Source organism: Apodemus sylvaticus, chromosome 6 (assembly GCF_947179515.1).
Source record: "Apodemus sylvaticus chromosome 6, mApoSyl1.1, whole genome shotgun sequence".
Classification (NCBI taxonomy): Eukaryota; Metazoa; Chordata; class Mammalia; order Rodentia; family Muridae; genus Apodemus; species Apodemus sylvaticus.
Window position 1 is genome coordinate 113,236,266 of NC_067477.1, and position 15,714 is coordinate 113,251,979.

At 50.9% G+C, this 15,714-nt stretch overlaps 1 protein-coding gene across 2 annotated transcripts; it reads left to right on the top strand.

Annotated features, from left to right (window-relative positions):
- Positions 1 to 564: 564 nt before the first annotated feature.
- Mfsd2b (MFSD2 lysolipid transporter B, sphingolipid) lies at positions 565 to 13,179 on the top strand. 2 transcript variants are annotated; one of them, XM_052186152.1, is made up of 14 exons: positions 565 to 681; positions 3,777 to 3,902; positions 4,800 to 4,924; positions 5,533 to 5,656; positions 5,982 to 6,060; positions 6,152 to 6,282; positions 7,906 to 7,996; positions 8,104 to 8,225; positions 8,728 to 8,811; positions 9,074 to 9,154; positions 9,361 to 9,470; positions 9,730 to 9,873; positions 10,170 to 10,346; positions 11,389 to 13,179. In XM_052186152.1, the coding sequence occupies exons 1-14, from the start codon at positions 616 to 618 to the stop codon at positions 11,411 to 11,413; spliced, it is 1,485 nt and encodes a 494-aa protein (XP_052042112.1). In that variant the 5' UTR covers positions 565 to 615; the 3' UTR covers positions 11,414 to 13,179. The 2 variants fall into 2 exon arrangements, with proteins under 2 accessions (XP_052042112.1, XP_052042114.1); XM_052186154.1 differs by lacking the exon at positions 9,074 to 9,154.
- Positions 13,180 to 15,714: the final 2,535 nt, after the last annotated feature.

Sequence of the window (15,714 nt, forward strand, 5' to 3'; positions counted from 1 at the left end):
ACTAATTTCTGGGGCCTGTTGTTTCAGTGGTCTGATAATACAAGGAAGGATAGTCACACTATTTTCTTGTTAGATTTTCATACAGTGTGGTCCTTCTCCTTTTGAAAGTATTTCCTGGGTGCGGTATCACACCCACCACACTTCGTTCATGGCCAGGACTTGGTCGCATGGCTGTAGGCGCAAGTTACCTATAGGAAAGCCTGGGAAATGTGCAGTTCGGGCTGAGAGCCCACTCAGCCAGAATTTTAATCTGGACAAGTGAAGTGTATTGCTTTGTTTAAAGAATAGGTTTATTTGCTGGCTTTCACCCAAGGCGGAGTTAGCTGAGGGTTTCCTGTCTACAACGTGTCTGCCAAGAAACAAAATCATCCCTGATGACTTGGCAGCTTTTTCCCAGGTGTATGGCAATTTGTGAGTTCTTCTTTGGAGAGGAGAACCTGAGGCTTCGAGGTCCTGGGTATCCCCACACTGCTGCCTCAGATGGCACGGGGCTTCTAGGGTTCCCGGGGGTGGGGCTGGCTGCCTGCACAGTGGGACCACGCCCACTTGGCCAGCTCCATCCTCCCAGATAGTGCCGGTGCTGCCGCAGTGCAGTCGGAGCTAAGCAGCTAAGGGATGTCGGTGCCCCATGGACCCACCCCGGCTCCTGTCGCAGAGCCTCATGCCCAGGAGCCAGGCTCGGTGAGTGCCAGGGTGGGAAGAGGGAAGCCAGGCTACTCAGCGCTCCCAAGAGCAAGAAAGAAAGGCATCTGCCTCAGCACTTTGTCCACTTGTTGGGCAGTGTGTAGTTTGGCGCCGCTGAGACACCCCAGAAAAATAGGAAGGCATCCTGAGCCCTGGCGTGAAGTAACACAACTTTATTCAAGTAGGCAGGCGGGACTAGATCTCCAGTGTTCTGACTGTCGGTCCTCCTGGAGGCCTCTTAGCCCTAGCAGATGGTAAGGGGGCTGCCTCCAGGTACCAAGTTCTCCTTAGAGGATTCTCCGGGTGCCTAAGCAGGGGTCCTGAGAGGTGTAGGTAGAGGGTAGATGGGAACCCAAGGTATCCTTAGACCCTCTGTTCTCTCCGTGGCTGGGAATGGGGCTGATGTTGAGGCTGGTGCTGATGCTAAATTCCGAACCTATCCCAGTTCCATGGCCAAGCTATTTCTGCAGCTTCAATGGATTACACCTCCATCTAGACTCGGTGTTACTTTCAGGCATCTTAGATTTAAAAAAAAAAAAAAGTAGCCCTCAATTGGGAGACCCCCGTGCCTAGTGTGCCTGTAGTGCCAGTACCTTACTGGGGAGACTGAGGCAGGAAGATTCATTGATGTCCTGGGAAATAAGAATCATCGCCTTAACAATTAGGGAAGGTGGGTGAATAAGAGATTGGCCCCATGGCAGAGGGTCTCAGATGGTAAGACGCCTGTAGTGGAGGTTGGGGGGTGGCATGGAGGGTCCTCTGGGACCTCACCTCTCCCAGAATTTAGAGAACTGAGGTGATATATTAATGGAAAAAAGAAAAGAAACCTAAGACTGCCATGAAGCAGCAGTGCTTGATTAAACCTAGTGATGCAATGGGGTGCATGTCTGCATTTTGCTTGTCAAGAAACTGAAGCTCGGCAGGTCACATCACATGGCCAGCTTGTTCGTTTGTAAAGTGTCTGCCATGGACTCTACAAGGCTGATAGGTAAGGAGACCCAGCCCCATTCAGAAGATGCAAGCCTGTCTCATGTCCGTTTCAGCTGGAATTTGTTGTGATGGCCTTTCTATTATCTAAAACCTCCACAGGCCCATTTAGGGTAAAACAAGAGACTCATTAAAGCTCACCCTGGATTCTGGCAGCTAAGTTCTCCTGGAAGTTGCAGTAAGATCCACACAAATGTCAGAAGAAGAATACATCCAGCCTTGAGTGTGGGTTTGCTCCTAGGGTAGGAAACGTGTGAAGTTTGTGATATGCCTTATCTAGGAAGACCTTCCTTTCCACACATAACAGCCTGTCTGTATGGTGTTTATAAGATACTGAAATGGACAAAGTCCTAGTTCCCTCCCACCCCACTCTGTCCCCAGGCAAAGGATGAAAAAAATGATTCCTATCATTATTTGAAGTTAGAGTACAGCATCCTCATAGGCATTTATTGCTTTAGAAACATATTGAGTATATATACATATACTGTATGCCTAGGTACTAGAAGCTCCGCAGTGAGTGAGAGGGCTTACCCAGCAGTGGGGAAGGGTGGGAAGTGAGTGGACCAGGCAGCTGGGCCACCTGGGTTGTCAGGAATGCCTCTGTGGAAGAAACTTTTAAACTCAGACCTGAACAGCGAGCAGTCAGCTCTTGAAAGACAGTCATACCTTCCAGAGAAAAGAGAGAAACACAAAGACCCTGGAGAAGCCATGCTCTCAAAGGGTTTGAACAAGAAGAAACTCCCACCAAGAAAGCTATTTAAAGAGTGGGTGCAGAGTGGACTCCCGTAGGTCCCAGTGAGGACTTGGGCATTCACTAGACAATAGCGACAAGTTGTGGGTTTTAAGCAGAGAGCAGATGTAGTCTGGTTTATAGTCAAGGAGCACTGCCGGCTGCAGGGAGAGTGCAATAGCTGCAGAGAAGCCACTTGGGGGCTCACTTGATAGCTGAGGCAGGGGAATCACTAAAGAGGAACCAAGGATGACCAGGGTTTGTGACCTGATCTACTGAGCATATGGTGTTATTTAATGAAACATGGCAAATGGGATTCAGAGCTGGTTTTCATACCAGAATAGTAGCAAGCTGTGTAGACCACATGGGGCTGTTTGTTGGTAACCAGATGTTTAAGACTCCACTGAATGGCAGACAAACTCTGAAATTCCACGTTCCAGACTCTCACACTAGTTGGTGATACTGCTGTGTTGATAAAAACCTATCCAGAAAGGGGAGAGCTCTCACTGAAGGTTTGCAGATCTCTGCAGCATACACACCCCTGTCAAAGTTGATGCCAGGGGCTCAACAGGTAGTCTGCGAAAGTCACAAACACTGGACAACTGAGTGAGTAAAGGTACCTGCCACCACGCCTGATGACCTGAGTTTGATGCCTAGGGTCCCCATGGTGGAAGGAGAGAACATACTGTGACCTCCACATGTGTGCTGTGGTGCACACACATCTCCCCATACACAAAAGAAATGTAATATAAAAATCCAGACATCAGCCAGGCGGTGGTGGTGCACGCCTGTAATCCCAGCACTTGGGAGGCAGAGGCAGGCGGATTTCTGAGTTCGAGGCCAGCCTGATCTACAGAGTGAGCTCCAGGACAGCCAGGGCTACACAGAGAAACCCTGTCTAGAAAAAAAAAAACCAAATCAAAAAAAAAAAAAAAAAAAACCAAAAAAACCACCCAGACATCAAACAATCAATTCTCAGAGCCACTATCATTCATTACCACATCCTTGCGAAGCTGGCAGGTGACTGCACATGACAGAAGAGGAAAAAAAATCCTAGAAGTGTAAAGGGGTTTATTCAAGATCACACGGGGACCCACAGCTCACTCTGATCACTGACTCAGTACAGAAAGTGGCTTCAGCAGGACGCATGGGGGCAGAATGCAAGGAAGAACTTCCCTCTGGAATGAGAGGTCAAGGGTTAGAATTCTGCTTTTTAATTCTCTCACTTCCCCATAGGATGACTTGGGGGCAACATGAGGCTAAGATTGCTGAGTCCTCAAGTCGTCAGGGAACACAGGATTTTTATGGAAGTCATGGGGATGTGTGGGGGGGTTGTGCTTGTATGGATAGGGGTTGGTTACTGTGTCTCCCCCAGGACAAGAGAGATGGTCACCTCTCAGTCTGTACAAAGGTGTGCTATGGCATTGGCGGGGTCCCCAACCAGGTGGCCTCCAGCGCTTCAGCCTTCTACCTGCAACTCTTCCTACTTGATGTGGCTCAGGTGAGTGTGGGCAGTGGCCATGGCCCCTGCCTTTCTACCTCCTCTCCACCCCATTTGTCCCCATGCTCCCTCTCCAGCCCTTTGGCCCAAGGTTAGTAACAACATAAAATGCCGTGGAGGGCAGTCTCTTCAAAGATACGCAACACATCCTACTTGTACTAGGAAAATGAGAAAATAGTCAGGTATGGTGACATTCCTGTAGAAAGGCAGAGGCAGGAGGATCAGGAGTTCAAACCCAATCTCAGCTACATAGCTAGTTTGAGGCCAGCCTTATCTACCTACATAAGACCCTGTCTCAAAACAGAACAAGCTGGGGTTGGAATATAGTTCAGCAGGTAGAGTGCTTGCCTAGTATGCATGAAATGAGCACAGTGGCATAAGCCTATAATCCCAAGAGTAGAAATAGGGTTATAAGTTTAAAGTCACCCTTGTCTATATAGTGAGCTTGAGACATGAAGCCCTATCTCAGCATTCTCAACCTCTGTAATGCTATGACCCTTTAATACAGTTCCTCATGCTGTGGGTGACCCCCAACCTACAATTACTTCATTGCTATTTCATAACTGTCATTTTGCTATTACTATGAATTGTTACATATTTTGATACGCAGGATATGTGGGGGTCATGACCCACAGGTTGAGAAACATTGTTCTATCTCAAAAAGCAAACCAACAGATAGTGTCAGGATGCCTGTGTACAGGTATTAGCATTACCCCTCTCCTCGGTGGTTCTGAGTCCCTCATAGCTTTCTGAAATCACGTCCTGGGCAGGAGCCCTTTCTGCCATGGCTCGAGCCCTAGCTGAGTTCCCGATCACTGTCCTGGCAGGCAAGCAGGCCTGGCTGCACTGTCAGACTCTGCCGACCCTTGGATGTATCCGTCCTCTTGATGGTTTCAGATCCCTGCTGCCCAGGTGTCGCTTGCCTTGTTTGGAGGGAAGGTGTCTGGGGCAGTTGCGGACCCTGTGGCTGGCTTCTTCATCAACAAGAGCAGAAGGACAGGGTCTGGACGGCTAATGCCTTGGTGAGTAGCCCCCTGGTGCTGAGACCCCTCCTACCCCTTGGCTCTATGGCACTGCCGCAGCCTGTCTCTTACTTGATACCTGTGGATGGCTGGGAGACAAGTCTGTGCAGTGTCGATGAGCTAGGTCAGAGCGTAAGTCATCCAGTCATCAGAGACAAGCTTTGAGTGTCTGTCTGTCCCTCATCAGTTAGCACAGGGCTCCCAGGTCTGTCTGTGGCTCAGCGTGGTGAGACTAGGCTGGCAGGCTCTAGAGCAGTGGTTCTCAACCTTCCTAAAACTTTGGCCCTTGAATACAACTCATGTTGTGGTGACCCCCAACCATAAAATCATGCTGTCCTAGAGGAAGAGCAACTTGCTTGTGCTCTAAGAAGTCCAGCTTAGGGCCTGATAGATGCGAGCCAAATGCTCTAGCACTAAGTAATCCCCGAGCTCTCCACCAAGGGCCCTGGCCAGAGTCCCAAGAGTAAATGCCCTTTCATCTGTTATGTCTCTTCTGTCTCCCTGGCTCCCTAAAGCCTCAGCTCCACGGCTTCTCCGGGGCAGACAGGGTGAGGTTGTCCCCCCTGGGTCCCATGCCGTAGGCACAGTACTCAGCCGTGCTTCTACAGGGCACTGGGCTGCATGCCCTTAATCGCACTGGCCTACTTCTTCCTGTGGTTCCTGCCCCCATTCACCAGCCTGCGTGGGCTCTGGTATACCAGCTTCTACTGCCTGTTCCAGGCCCTGGCTACGGTAAGTGTGTGACCTCTCCTGGGCCCGGTTCTGGTGAGCCTCACTGCCAGCTTTGATTACCATGCAGAGTAAGGGAGTTGTGGGTCTGGACTCTACTCTGACCTGCCCAGTGCCTGGAAACCTGTCATTGCCTCTGCTGGCCCTGCTCAGGGCCCTCGCTTCTGAGCCCTTAGCTCTAAGGTTCAGATGATTTGGCCTTTTAGGAACCTGGATGGGACAGGGTGGCTGCTGGCATTTGCATAGCCAAGTGGCAGGGGAGGGGAACAGTCCTTGAGTGAGAGTATAGGTGGGGGAGGCCGTCCTAACCTCTGAGGGGCCACCCCAGTTCTTCCAGGTGCCCTACACTGCGCTCACCATGATCCTCACCCCAAGCCCCAGGGAGCGAGACTCTGCCACCGCGTATCGTGAGTAGGATTCAGTGTTCAGCCTGGGAGCTGCCGTCTTTCAGATTCTGCAGCTTGCCACATCGTCACCTTGTACATGCTCTGTCTCCAGGGATGACCATGGAGATGGCAGGGACGCTGTTGGGAGCCACTGTCCATGGGCTCATTGTATCCAGTGCCCATGGGTCCCAGAGGTGTGAGGATGCTGTGCACCCCAGGAGTACTGTTGTCTCCCCAGACGTAGTAAGTGTCTGAGGTGCCCAGGACCCCTCTCCCCTCTGAGGTCACCTGCTTCCTACAGGGATGCTCTTCTGTCTTTTCTTCCTCTTGAGAGGGGATGCTGACTGTACACTCACCCTTTTCCTACTTCTCTTGCTGAACTCAGAAGCCCCAAGACCCAGCGGGCTCTCCACTGAGCTTGCCTTGAAGGAAGGAAGAAGGAAGGGAGGGAGAAAGGAAGGAAGAGGGGAGAGAGCTGCTAATGGCTCACTGGTGGAGCGGAGCACTTGACCAGCATGCCTGGGGTACTAAATAGGTTCAGACACTAGGCATGGCCAAAACCCACCAATAACAACAGCAAACGCACATCCAGGCATGATGGCACACACCTGTGATCTGGCACCTGGGGAGCTGAGACAGAAGGAACGTGCGTGCAAGCATATATTTGGTCATCTAGTTAGTTCAAGGTCAGCCTAAACTATATGAAACCTGTCTCAAAAAACAAAACAAAACAAAACAAAAAAAAACCTGAAACATTCAGTGTGTGTGATTCTGTGAAAAGCAAAAGACCACCAATAGCCGGGCGGTGGTGGCGCACGCCTTTAATCCAGCACTTGGGAGGCAGAGGCAGGCGCATCTCTGAGTTCGAGGCCAGCCTGGTCTACAGAGTGAGTTCCAGGACAGCCAGGGCTACACAGAGAAACCCTGTCTCGGAAAAAAACCAAAATAAATAAATAAATAAATAAATAAATAAATAAATAAATAAACAAACCACCAATAGACAAGAACAACAGCAGAAAACTGGGGGGGGAGGGGGGCAGGCCCCAGCTCAGATGGTAGGCGTGTCCAGCTCAGATGGTAGGCGTGTCCAGCCCACTGACTTATCCAGTAACTACAAAGGCAGCCCTTCAGCATCTTGAAGGCAGGGGTGATGACTCACAGCTGTAGACCCAGCACCCAGGAGGTGGAGGCAGGAAGATCCCAAGTCCAAGGTCTTCCTAGGCTACATAGTTATAGGCTAGCCTGGGCAACACAAAGAGCCTGCCTCAAAAGACAAGAAAGAAATTCACATATAAACTTAGCACCAATTTCAGAACAGTGAAGGCAGCCTATCAGAGGCGCACAGTGTGCCTTCCAGGGTGAGGCCAGTGCTTGGAGCTGAGCTGGGAAAGCCACTCTGCGCCCGCCACCGCCACCTCCCGGAAGCCCCCTGCATGCTCCTCGGCTATCACCCCCATGATCTCTTTAGTTGCATTTTTTTTTTTTTTATTTCATGAGGGCCCCCACACGTATTGTTAACTGCCTGTGGATCTGCCCTGCCCTTATTGTGGATGAGGGAGGCTTACTCTTCATTGTAACCTCAGGGTCTAGGACACAGAAGTTAGCAGCTATGCCTGTTTGCTGACTAAGATGGGGCAGTGAGCACGTTGACCCCGGTAGCATGGATGCTTCCTTCTGCATGGGAGCAGAGTCAGCAGTAAAGCAGGTCTGTACTGAGGCCTTAGACCTAACCGAGGAAAGCAAAGGGCATGCAGCCAGCGTCCTCGGGCTTCTGGAATGATCTTTCTGCTGGCACTGAAAGGTACTCATGCTTCCCTCCCTGGGCTGGAAAGCTTGTCCCCAGTGCAGTTCTGTCCTGTCCTGCAGGCTTGCCTCTATTGTATTGCAGCTGCCGTGGTTGCCTTGACTTACCCTGTGTGTGGCAGTTTGCTGTGTCTAGGAGTGAAGGAGCAGCCAGGTATGGGGGTGCAGCGAAGGCTTGAGGGGCAGAAGCTGGGAGCAGGACTCCTCCTGGGGCGTGCATTCTGGACTCTGCCAATCCCGTACCACCTTCCTGTTTTGCAGACGCGTCTGCCCCAGACTCAGGCCAAGGCCTGAGCTTCTTCACAGGCTTGGCCATGACTTCCCGGCACCCACCCTACCTGAGCCTGGTCGTCTCCTTCCTGTTCATCTCAGCCGCCGTCCAGGTACTGCTGGTCATGTGATCTTTGATTTGCAGTCTGTGCTTATTGTAAACAGGCATATGGTCTGATGTAACCCAGGCTGGCCTTGAACTTGCTGTGTAGCTGAATCTGGTCATCACCTCCGGATTCTCCTGCCTCCATGCACATGGTGGGATTACAAACATGCATCATAGTACCTAGTTTTGTAGGTTGAGAAAGGCTAGTGCTGAGAAGAAAAACCTGGGTGTGGCTCATGTGACTGGGGCTTCTGGGAAGTTGATGGTGTCTGGGATGGCATCCTCTTAATACCTGACGTCTAGTAAAGTCCATTTGATCTTAGCTATGTGAATGAAGACAGTGCACTCATATAGAAATGGCTCATAGCTATTTTTTTTTGGCGGGGTGGGGGGGAATCCTTTGAGTTCAAGGACTCAAAGGAGAGGCCCTACTGGAGGCTATCTCTTACACATGATTTCTGAATTCCTGCCATTCGCTGCATATGACCGTTTCCTGTGCATCTCTTCAGGTGGAACAAAGTTACCTCGTCCTGTTCTGTACACATGCCTCTAAGCTACAAGACCACGTTCAGAACTTGGTGCTAACCATCCTGGTAAGGGGACCAAGGAGGTGGAGGCTGGAGCCCTTGGGAGCCTGAGCTGAGAATCTATGGCTAAAGTTCTAATCGTCACATCTTGTTTTAATCTCATTCCAGCCAAGGGAGGAGTTGGGGGCCAGGCTCAAAGTTAATAGCTAGTGGTTCAAACCAGACAGTTTGAGGTTTAGGTGTCCTACCTAAAAGCCAGGGCCTTGAGATCTGGGAGGAGGTGTGTGCGGCCTTCAGGACCCTGGCGGGTGATGCTGTCTGCTCACAGGTCTCAGCCGTGCTGAGCACCCCACTGTGGGAGTGGGTTCTCCAGCGATTTGGGAAAAGGACATCTGCATTCGGCATCTGTGTGAGTGAAGCGAGAAGCGAGGCCTGAGGGTGGCTGAGGAGGTAACCATGGGTCCTGAGCCTAGGGCTGGGCCCGTGTTCCCTTGTATCTGTGGGCCTAGCATGGGACCAGGCGCAGGGCTTACCATGAATAGCAAAGGCTGAGCTTGCTAACGAGAAAGCAAGCCAGGGAGCAGTGAGGGCCAGCTCACAGGTGTGTCTCCCCAGGTGATGGTGCCCTTTTCTATCTTGTTGGCTGCTGTGCCCTCAGCACCGGTGGCCTATGTTGTGGCCTTTGTCTCTGGCGTGAGCATTGCTGTGTCCCTGCTGCTGCCTTGGTAGGCTGGATGACGGGTCGGGGGGATTGGGAGCCTCTCTCCTCCTGCTGTCCTGTTCCGTGTGGGGCCACCGATTGCTTCCCTTGGGCTTTCCTAAGGAAGCAACAAGGGAACAGAAGGGAACACAGACATCCTGCTGGATGGTGTGGGCTGGTTCTGGGCAGAGAGGACTCCAACAACCGCTGCCCTCCTGAGAACTCACAGGCTGACTGCTGACTTTCCGAGGGAAGAGGGCTGACACCAGGTTGCTCCCACCTAGGTCCATGCTGCCAGATGTGGTGGACGACTTCCAGTTGCAGCACCGGCATGGCCCAGGCGTGGAGACCATCTTTTACTCATCCTATGTCTTCTTTACGAAGCTGTCAGGCGCAGGCGCCTTGGGCATCTCTACCCTCAGTTTGGAGTCAGTCCTGGGGTGGGGGTGGGGGTATAGCAAAAGCACAAAAGACCAGGGTGGGGTGGGAAGAGGAGGTCAGAGCCTCCGCCCTAGAGCCACCCATGAGTCTGGAGTGCATGTTCCACTCCATGGGGCGTGGGGGACTCCATCATTGGAACTAAAGGGCTCTTAACTCCTCCCTGGCCTTTCATATAGCCTGCTAATCTGGCTAGAAGTCAGTTTTTAGGAGAGGGTGGGGTGACATGTTTGTGGCTTCTGAACCCAAAGGGTAATGCTCAACAAAGCTGGTGGTGTTTCTCCAGGTTTGCAGGGTATGAGGCAGGAGCCTGCCAGCAAGCAGAAGAAGTGGTGGTTACCCTCAAGGTCCTCATCGGCGCTGTGCCCACCTGTATGATCATTATTGGCCTGTGCATCCTCCTGGTTGGCCCTACTCCCAAGATGCCATGCCAGGACACTTCCTTCCAGCTAAGCCTTCGGAGGTGGGCAGTGTATGCACATGGGCACACATGGGCAGGGTTACCAACCTACGGGACACACACACACACACACACACACACACGCACACGCACGCACACGCACACAATGCCCCACAGCTAACAGCAGCCTGCAGGTCCTGCCGCACGGACAGCTAAGCCTCCTGATTCCAGGCCACTTGCCTTAGCTTCAATGACAGACACTCTTTGTTCCTGGATTTTCTTCCATTTCTAGTCTTTATCCTTAGTCTTCTTCTTGGACTACCTCATGGATGGCGGATGTGAGGGACCCCTAGACCTCCCTTGTACCCCATCTACTTATGAAACCTAGACCACCTCACACCTGGTGTGTTGTCACCCTCTACCCTGCACATCTGTCAAGTCCCACATCCTGGGACATCGGTGTGTGCACGACTGTCCTCGCTGACCCACCGGCACATCAGCCGGAATCAGCTCATCCTCCCGCAAGGTTTCTCTTTCTGGTCTCCATCTCCTTCTCCTCTCCTCATGACCGCCAAGTGGCTGTCTGCGCGTGTCCTTCCTCTACCACACATCCCGCTCTATGGAGGATGTGTGCCCACGGCTTTCCCAGGACAGGGCGGGAATCTTGCAGCTGGGGATATATTACATGAATCCCAGTATCCCAGGAGCTCAGCACACAGCCTGGGGCTAAATATCTACATAGGAAGGGTAGGCTGCCATCAACCCACATCTGGCCCGGAGATGTCCCTACTTACAAATACCCATGTGAGTGTCCACGGCTGCACGGGACATACAAGGTGGCATCACCAGTAGCCCCTCACTTCTCATGACTGGAAACACCATTCTCCAACAAAAGGGCTCAGAGATGACGCTGGCACTCTGGTGATGCCCAGAGGAGCGGGTCTTGCCTGATAGGACTTGGAAGGGACTGGGCTGTGGCTGGAACCGAGCTGTGGGTGGAGAGTTGTTGGTAAGACAGGGAACAGCCACTGAAGCTCCTGTGGCTTTATGACAGGGCGGAGACCCTCACCTCACCTCTCTTCCTCCTTGGCTTCTCTTCCCTCAGGAGGACTAGCTACAGCCTTGCCTGAACTTTAAAGGGAAATCTGTGAGCTGGAGAGGAAACAAACCCTACATTTTCTGGAACTCTCTTCATCCGGCCCTAGAGTGCGTCCTAGCAACTTAGCTCAGGGATTTCCCCTTGTGTGTGGAGACTTTAGTGACATCCCCTAAAGCGTGTGGTCCAGGCTTCAGGAACTAACTCCACTCCCGAGCTCCTTGCCTGTTGAACCTGGATCCTATCAGGCTTGTGCCCAGACGGCTCCACCTTCAAGAAACCTGATTCTGAAAGCATCTTCCTTGAGGATTTCCGTCATCTGGAAGGCCCTGCCTCCCCTGCCTGTCTACATTCCCTTTGCTAAATGGCAGCGCTCCAACACAGGAACACAGAGGCAGGCCTGGCTTGCACTGAGACTCCAGAGGACACCCGGCCACAGTGTGAGTGAGCGGGCTGAGGAAACAGGACATGTAGGAAGCTAAGCGGGTGTTTGTCCAGCATTTCGCATTGTTTACACGAGCTGAGGTCACTTCGTCTGTCAGTAGCCAGAGGATGGCATGGAACCATCAGAGGCTGGCCACTTTTACAAATAAATTGTGAAATATTCTGAAATTCTATGATAGATGTAAAACCACAGAATAGGGATTGCAGTCTTCTGAGGTCTCTGTCTTTGGGGAAGAAAGATTCACTGGGGTTTATATTTTTTTCCAAAAACAAATTTAGCTGGGTATGGTGATGCACACATGCAATCCCAGCACTGAGGAGGCAGAAGCAGAAGAATCAAGAGTTCGAGGCCAGCCTCTGCTACATATCAAGTTTGAGGCCAGCCTGAATAACTTGAGTCCCTGTCTTAAAAGTGAATAACAACTAAAGCTTATTTGCTACCAATGGATAAAATGTGGCTGTGGGTGGCCTAGCAACCCATGCTGGAGTCCCCTGAGAAGCCATTAGCCTCGGCCACTATCCCGCCGATCTGGCACCATGTTGAGTACTGGATGGATTAGTGAAAATCAGGGCCGCCCCTAGAGCAAAAGCAGATCACTTCTCTTACTGCTATCCCCTCCTGCCATTCCTATGGGCTCCTGACCTCCACACCAGAACCCATTAACCTTGGTTTCAGCCTCCATAATAAAGACAGTGCATCTCCGCAGGACAGACTCCAGCACACAGAAGACAGAAGGACATGTGTATATTGTTTCTACTTTTGCCACAAGTAACTGCTTTACTTGTTTCTTCTAAAGATTTATTTTCTTTATGTGCATGTGTTTGTGCCTTAGTATGCATGCATGCAGATGCCAGCAGATACCAGCAGAGGGCACCAGAGCCCCTGGAGCTATGGTTGGGGGCGGGGTAGGCGGCCCACCCTCTGCAAGAGCAGCAAATGCTCTTAAGCACTGAGCTATCTCACCAACATGTTCTTTGTTACTTTCTTATTGTTTGAGACAAGGTCTCATGTAGCCCGGGTTGGCCTTAAACTCACTATGTGGCTGAGGCTGTCCTCGAACTGATGCTGCTGCCTTTAGCACTCAAGTGCCAGGATTACAGGCATGGATCACATCTGGTGAATTTGCTTTAAAAAAAAAAAATCTAAGTTTAGTTGTTTAGATAAGAGGTATGTTGCGGGCCGGGAGAGATGGCTCAGTGGTTAAGAGCACTGACTGTTCTTCCGAAGGGCCCGAGTTCAAATCCCAGCAAACACATGGTGGCTCACAACCATCCTAATGAGATCTGACTCCCTCTTCTGCTGTGTCTGAGACAGCTACAGTGTACTTACATACAATAAATAAATAAATAAATCAACTCCTGGGCTCAAGCAAACCTCTCTCAGCTGACTGAATAGATAGTTGTTTCTGGTTTTAACAAATATCTTATGTGCACCTCAGGATGGGTATGTCTGTCAAAGTAATAATGCCCGACAAGGCACCAGTCTATAATGGTTGACACTGAGAGCCGACGTGGAGGGTTCAGAATTGCCTGGGATACCCGAGGTAGGAAGACCTGCCCACTGTAGGTGATGCTATTGCACAGGCTGGGATTTGAGGCTGAAGAGAGCGAGCGGGCGGGGCGTAAGCATCCATTCCCCCTGCTTCCTGGCTGCAGATGCTCCGTGACTGGCTGGTTTGCGCTCTGTTGCCATGTTTTTCAAACCCTGGATCTCTGCGTTGGAATAAACCCTTCCTTCCTTGTGTGACTTTTATCAAGGTTCTTTAAAACAACAACAGGACAAGTAGCCAATACCCTGAGGAAACCAAAACCCTCGATGCCGCTTAGCTAATGCTGAGGACTGTGCTTCAAAACTCCCTCTCCCTTGTCTTGCTCACTACCCTCTGTGACCCACATTCCCCTCACCCCCACCTTTGGTGCTCCTTAATCTTAGCAGTGTGATCTCACATACCACGGCCGCCCACATGGTGCTGCAGACTCCACTTCAGTCGTAGCTCTCCACTGAGCTTCAGCTCCGCAGACCCAGGGCCTGCGTGGTCCTCAGGCAGCCTCTACATCATGTGTCCAAACAGAGCCCATCGCCTCCCTCCACTGACAGACACTAAATGCTTTAGCTGAAGTACTTAGCAGACCAAGAGCTTAGCAGACCAAGAACAAAACGAAATACTCCTTCCTGAAGAAACATCTGTCAAAATCCTACAGCAAATATTTTTTTTTTCTATGTGTGAGACAGGACTTTGCTGTATACACTAAGTTGGCTGCAAATTCGCCAGTGTTGGCTTAGCCTATCAACTACTGGGATCACAGGCATGTGTCCCGTTGACAGGGTTTTTTGGGGGTGGGGGCAGGTAAGGACTGACTCATTGATAAGCTATGAACTATATCCCTATATTCCTAGTGCAACATTCTTCATAGGAATAGAAAATAAGGCAATCCTCATATTGACATGGAAGCACACAAAAATACTGGTACTTTCGCAAAATGAGAAGAGCATTGTGATGCCTGCCTGGCCTGGAAATATGCAACACAATGTGCAGTTCGCACACGGCGCAACGGTACAGTCACGTCGAGGTAAGAGACCACACAGGGACTTCTCAAGTATCTGCATATGGAGATATTTACAAAAGTATCCAAAGCAATATGGTTCATAATTCCAAAATTAAAGCCAGGAAACACCAAATGCCCATGCCAGCAGTGCTGTGAACTGTGCCAACTCACAACAGTAAAAATAACACACACACAAAGAGAATGCATCTTAGAGACGGTACTGAGTGGGGACTGGGAGGTGGCCTCGTGGGGAATGTGCTCCCATGTAAGTGTGTTCAGACACCCAAGTAAAGGTTGGGACATCCATCGTGACTATGCTCACCCCAGTGTTTGGGTGGGAGGTGGGGATGGGGGAGAGGACAGACAGATCCTAGGGGCTCAGTGGTGAGTCAGTCTTGCTTAAACGAAGACTCTGTTCCAGGATCAGTGGGAGACACTGTCTCAAACAAACAAACAAAGGTTGATGAGCTGGAAAGATGGCTCCGTGGTGACGAGCTGGCTGCTTTCCCTGAGGGCTGGGTTCGGTTCCCAGCACCCACATGATGGCTCACTCACTATTATATGCTGAGACATAAAGGTAAAACATGCACACATCTATAATAGGGCGGAGTGATGGAGGAAGATGCCGGGGGCTGCTCTCTGGTTGCCACACACAGACACGCAGGCAAGGGCACCTGCACATGACATATTCCTCAAGCACACCTGCAGGGAACGGTGGATGACAAGTCAGAGGGCTGGGGAGGATGTCTTGCCCTTTTAAGCACAAGGATCTGAGTCTGATTCCCAGAACTCACATTAAAAATCAACAAAAACACCACACCTGGTGGCTTATGGTTCTAATCAAAGCATTTGGGGGCAGCTTAAAGCAGCCAGATCCCTGGGGCTGACCGGCCAGTTAGCCTAAGCCTATTTGGTGAGTTCCAGACTAATGGGAAATACTATTTCAAAAGAAAAAGGTGGATAGGACACGAGGAACAACACCTGAGGGCTCTATATAAACACGCACACATGCACATGCATGCACATAAAGTCAAGAAGACTGTATATAATATACCATTTGTTCATATAATATACCAAAGTTTGCCGGGTGGTGGTGGCGCACACCTTTACACACAGCACTTGGGAGGCAGAGGCAGGTGGATTTCTGAGTTCGAGGCCAGCCTGGTCTACAGAGTGAGTTCCAGGACAGCCAGGGCTACACAGAGAAACCCTGTCTCAAAACAAACAAACAAACAAACAAACAAACAAACAACCCCCCCCCCCCCCAAAAAAAGGACTTAGTGCTTCTCTCTAAAGCCAGCAAATATCTAGACTGGCTTCTATTGTTCCAAAGACTGTATTAAC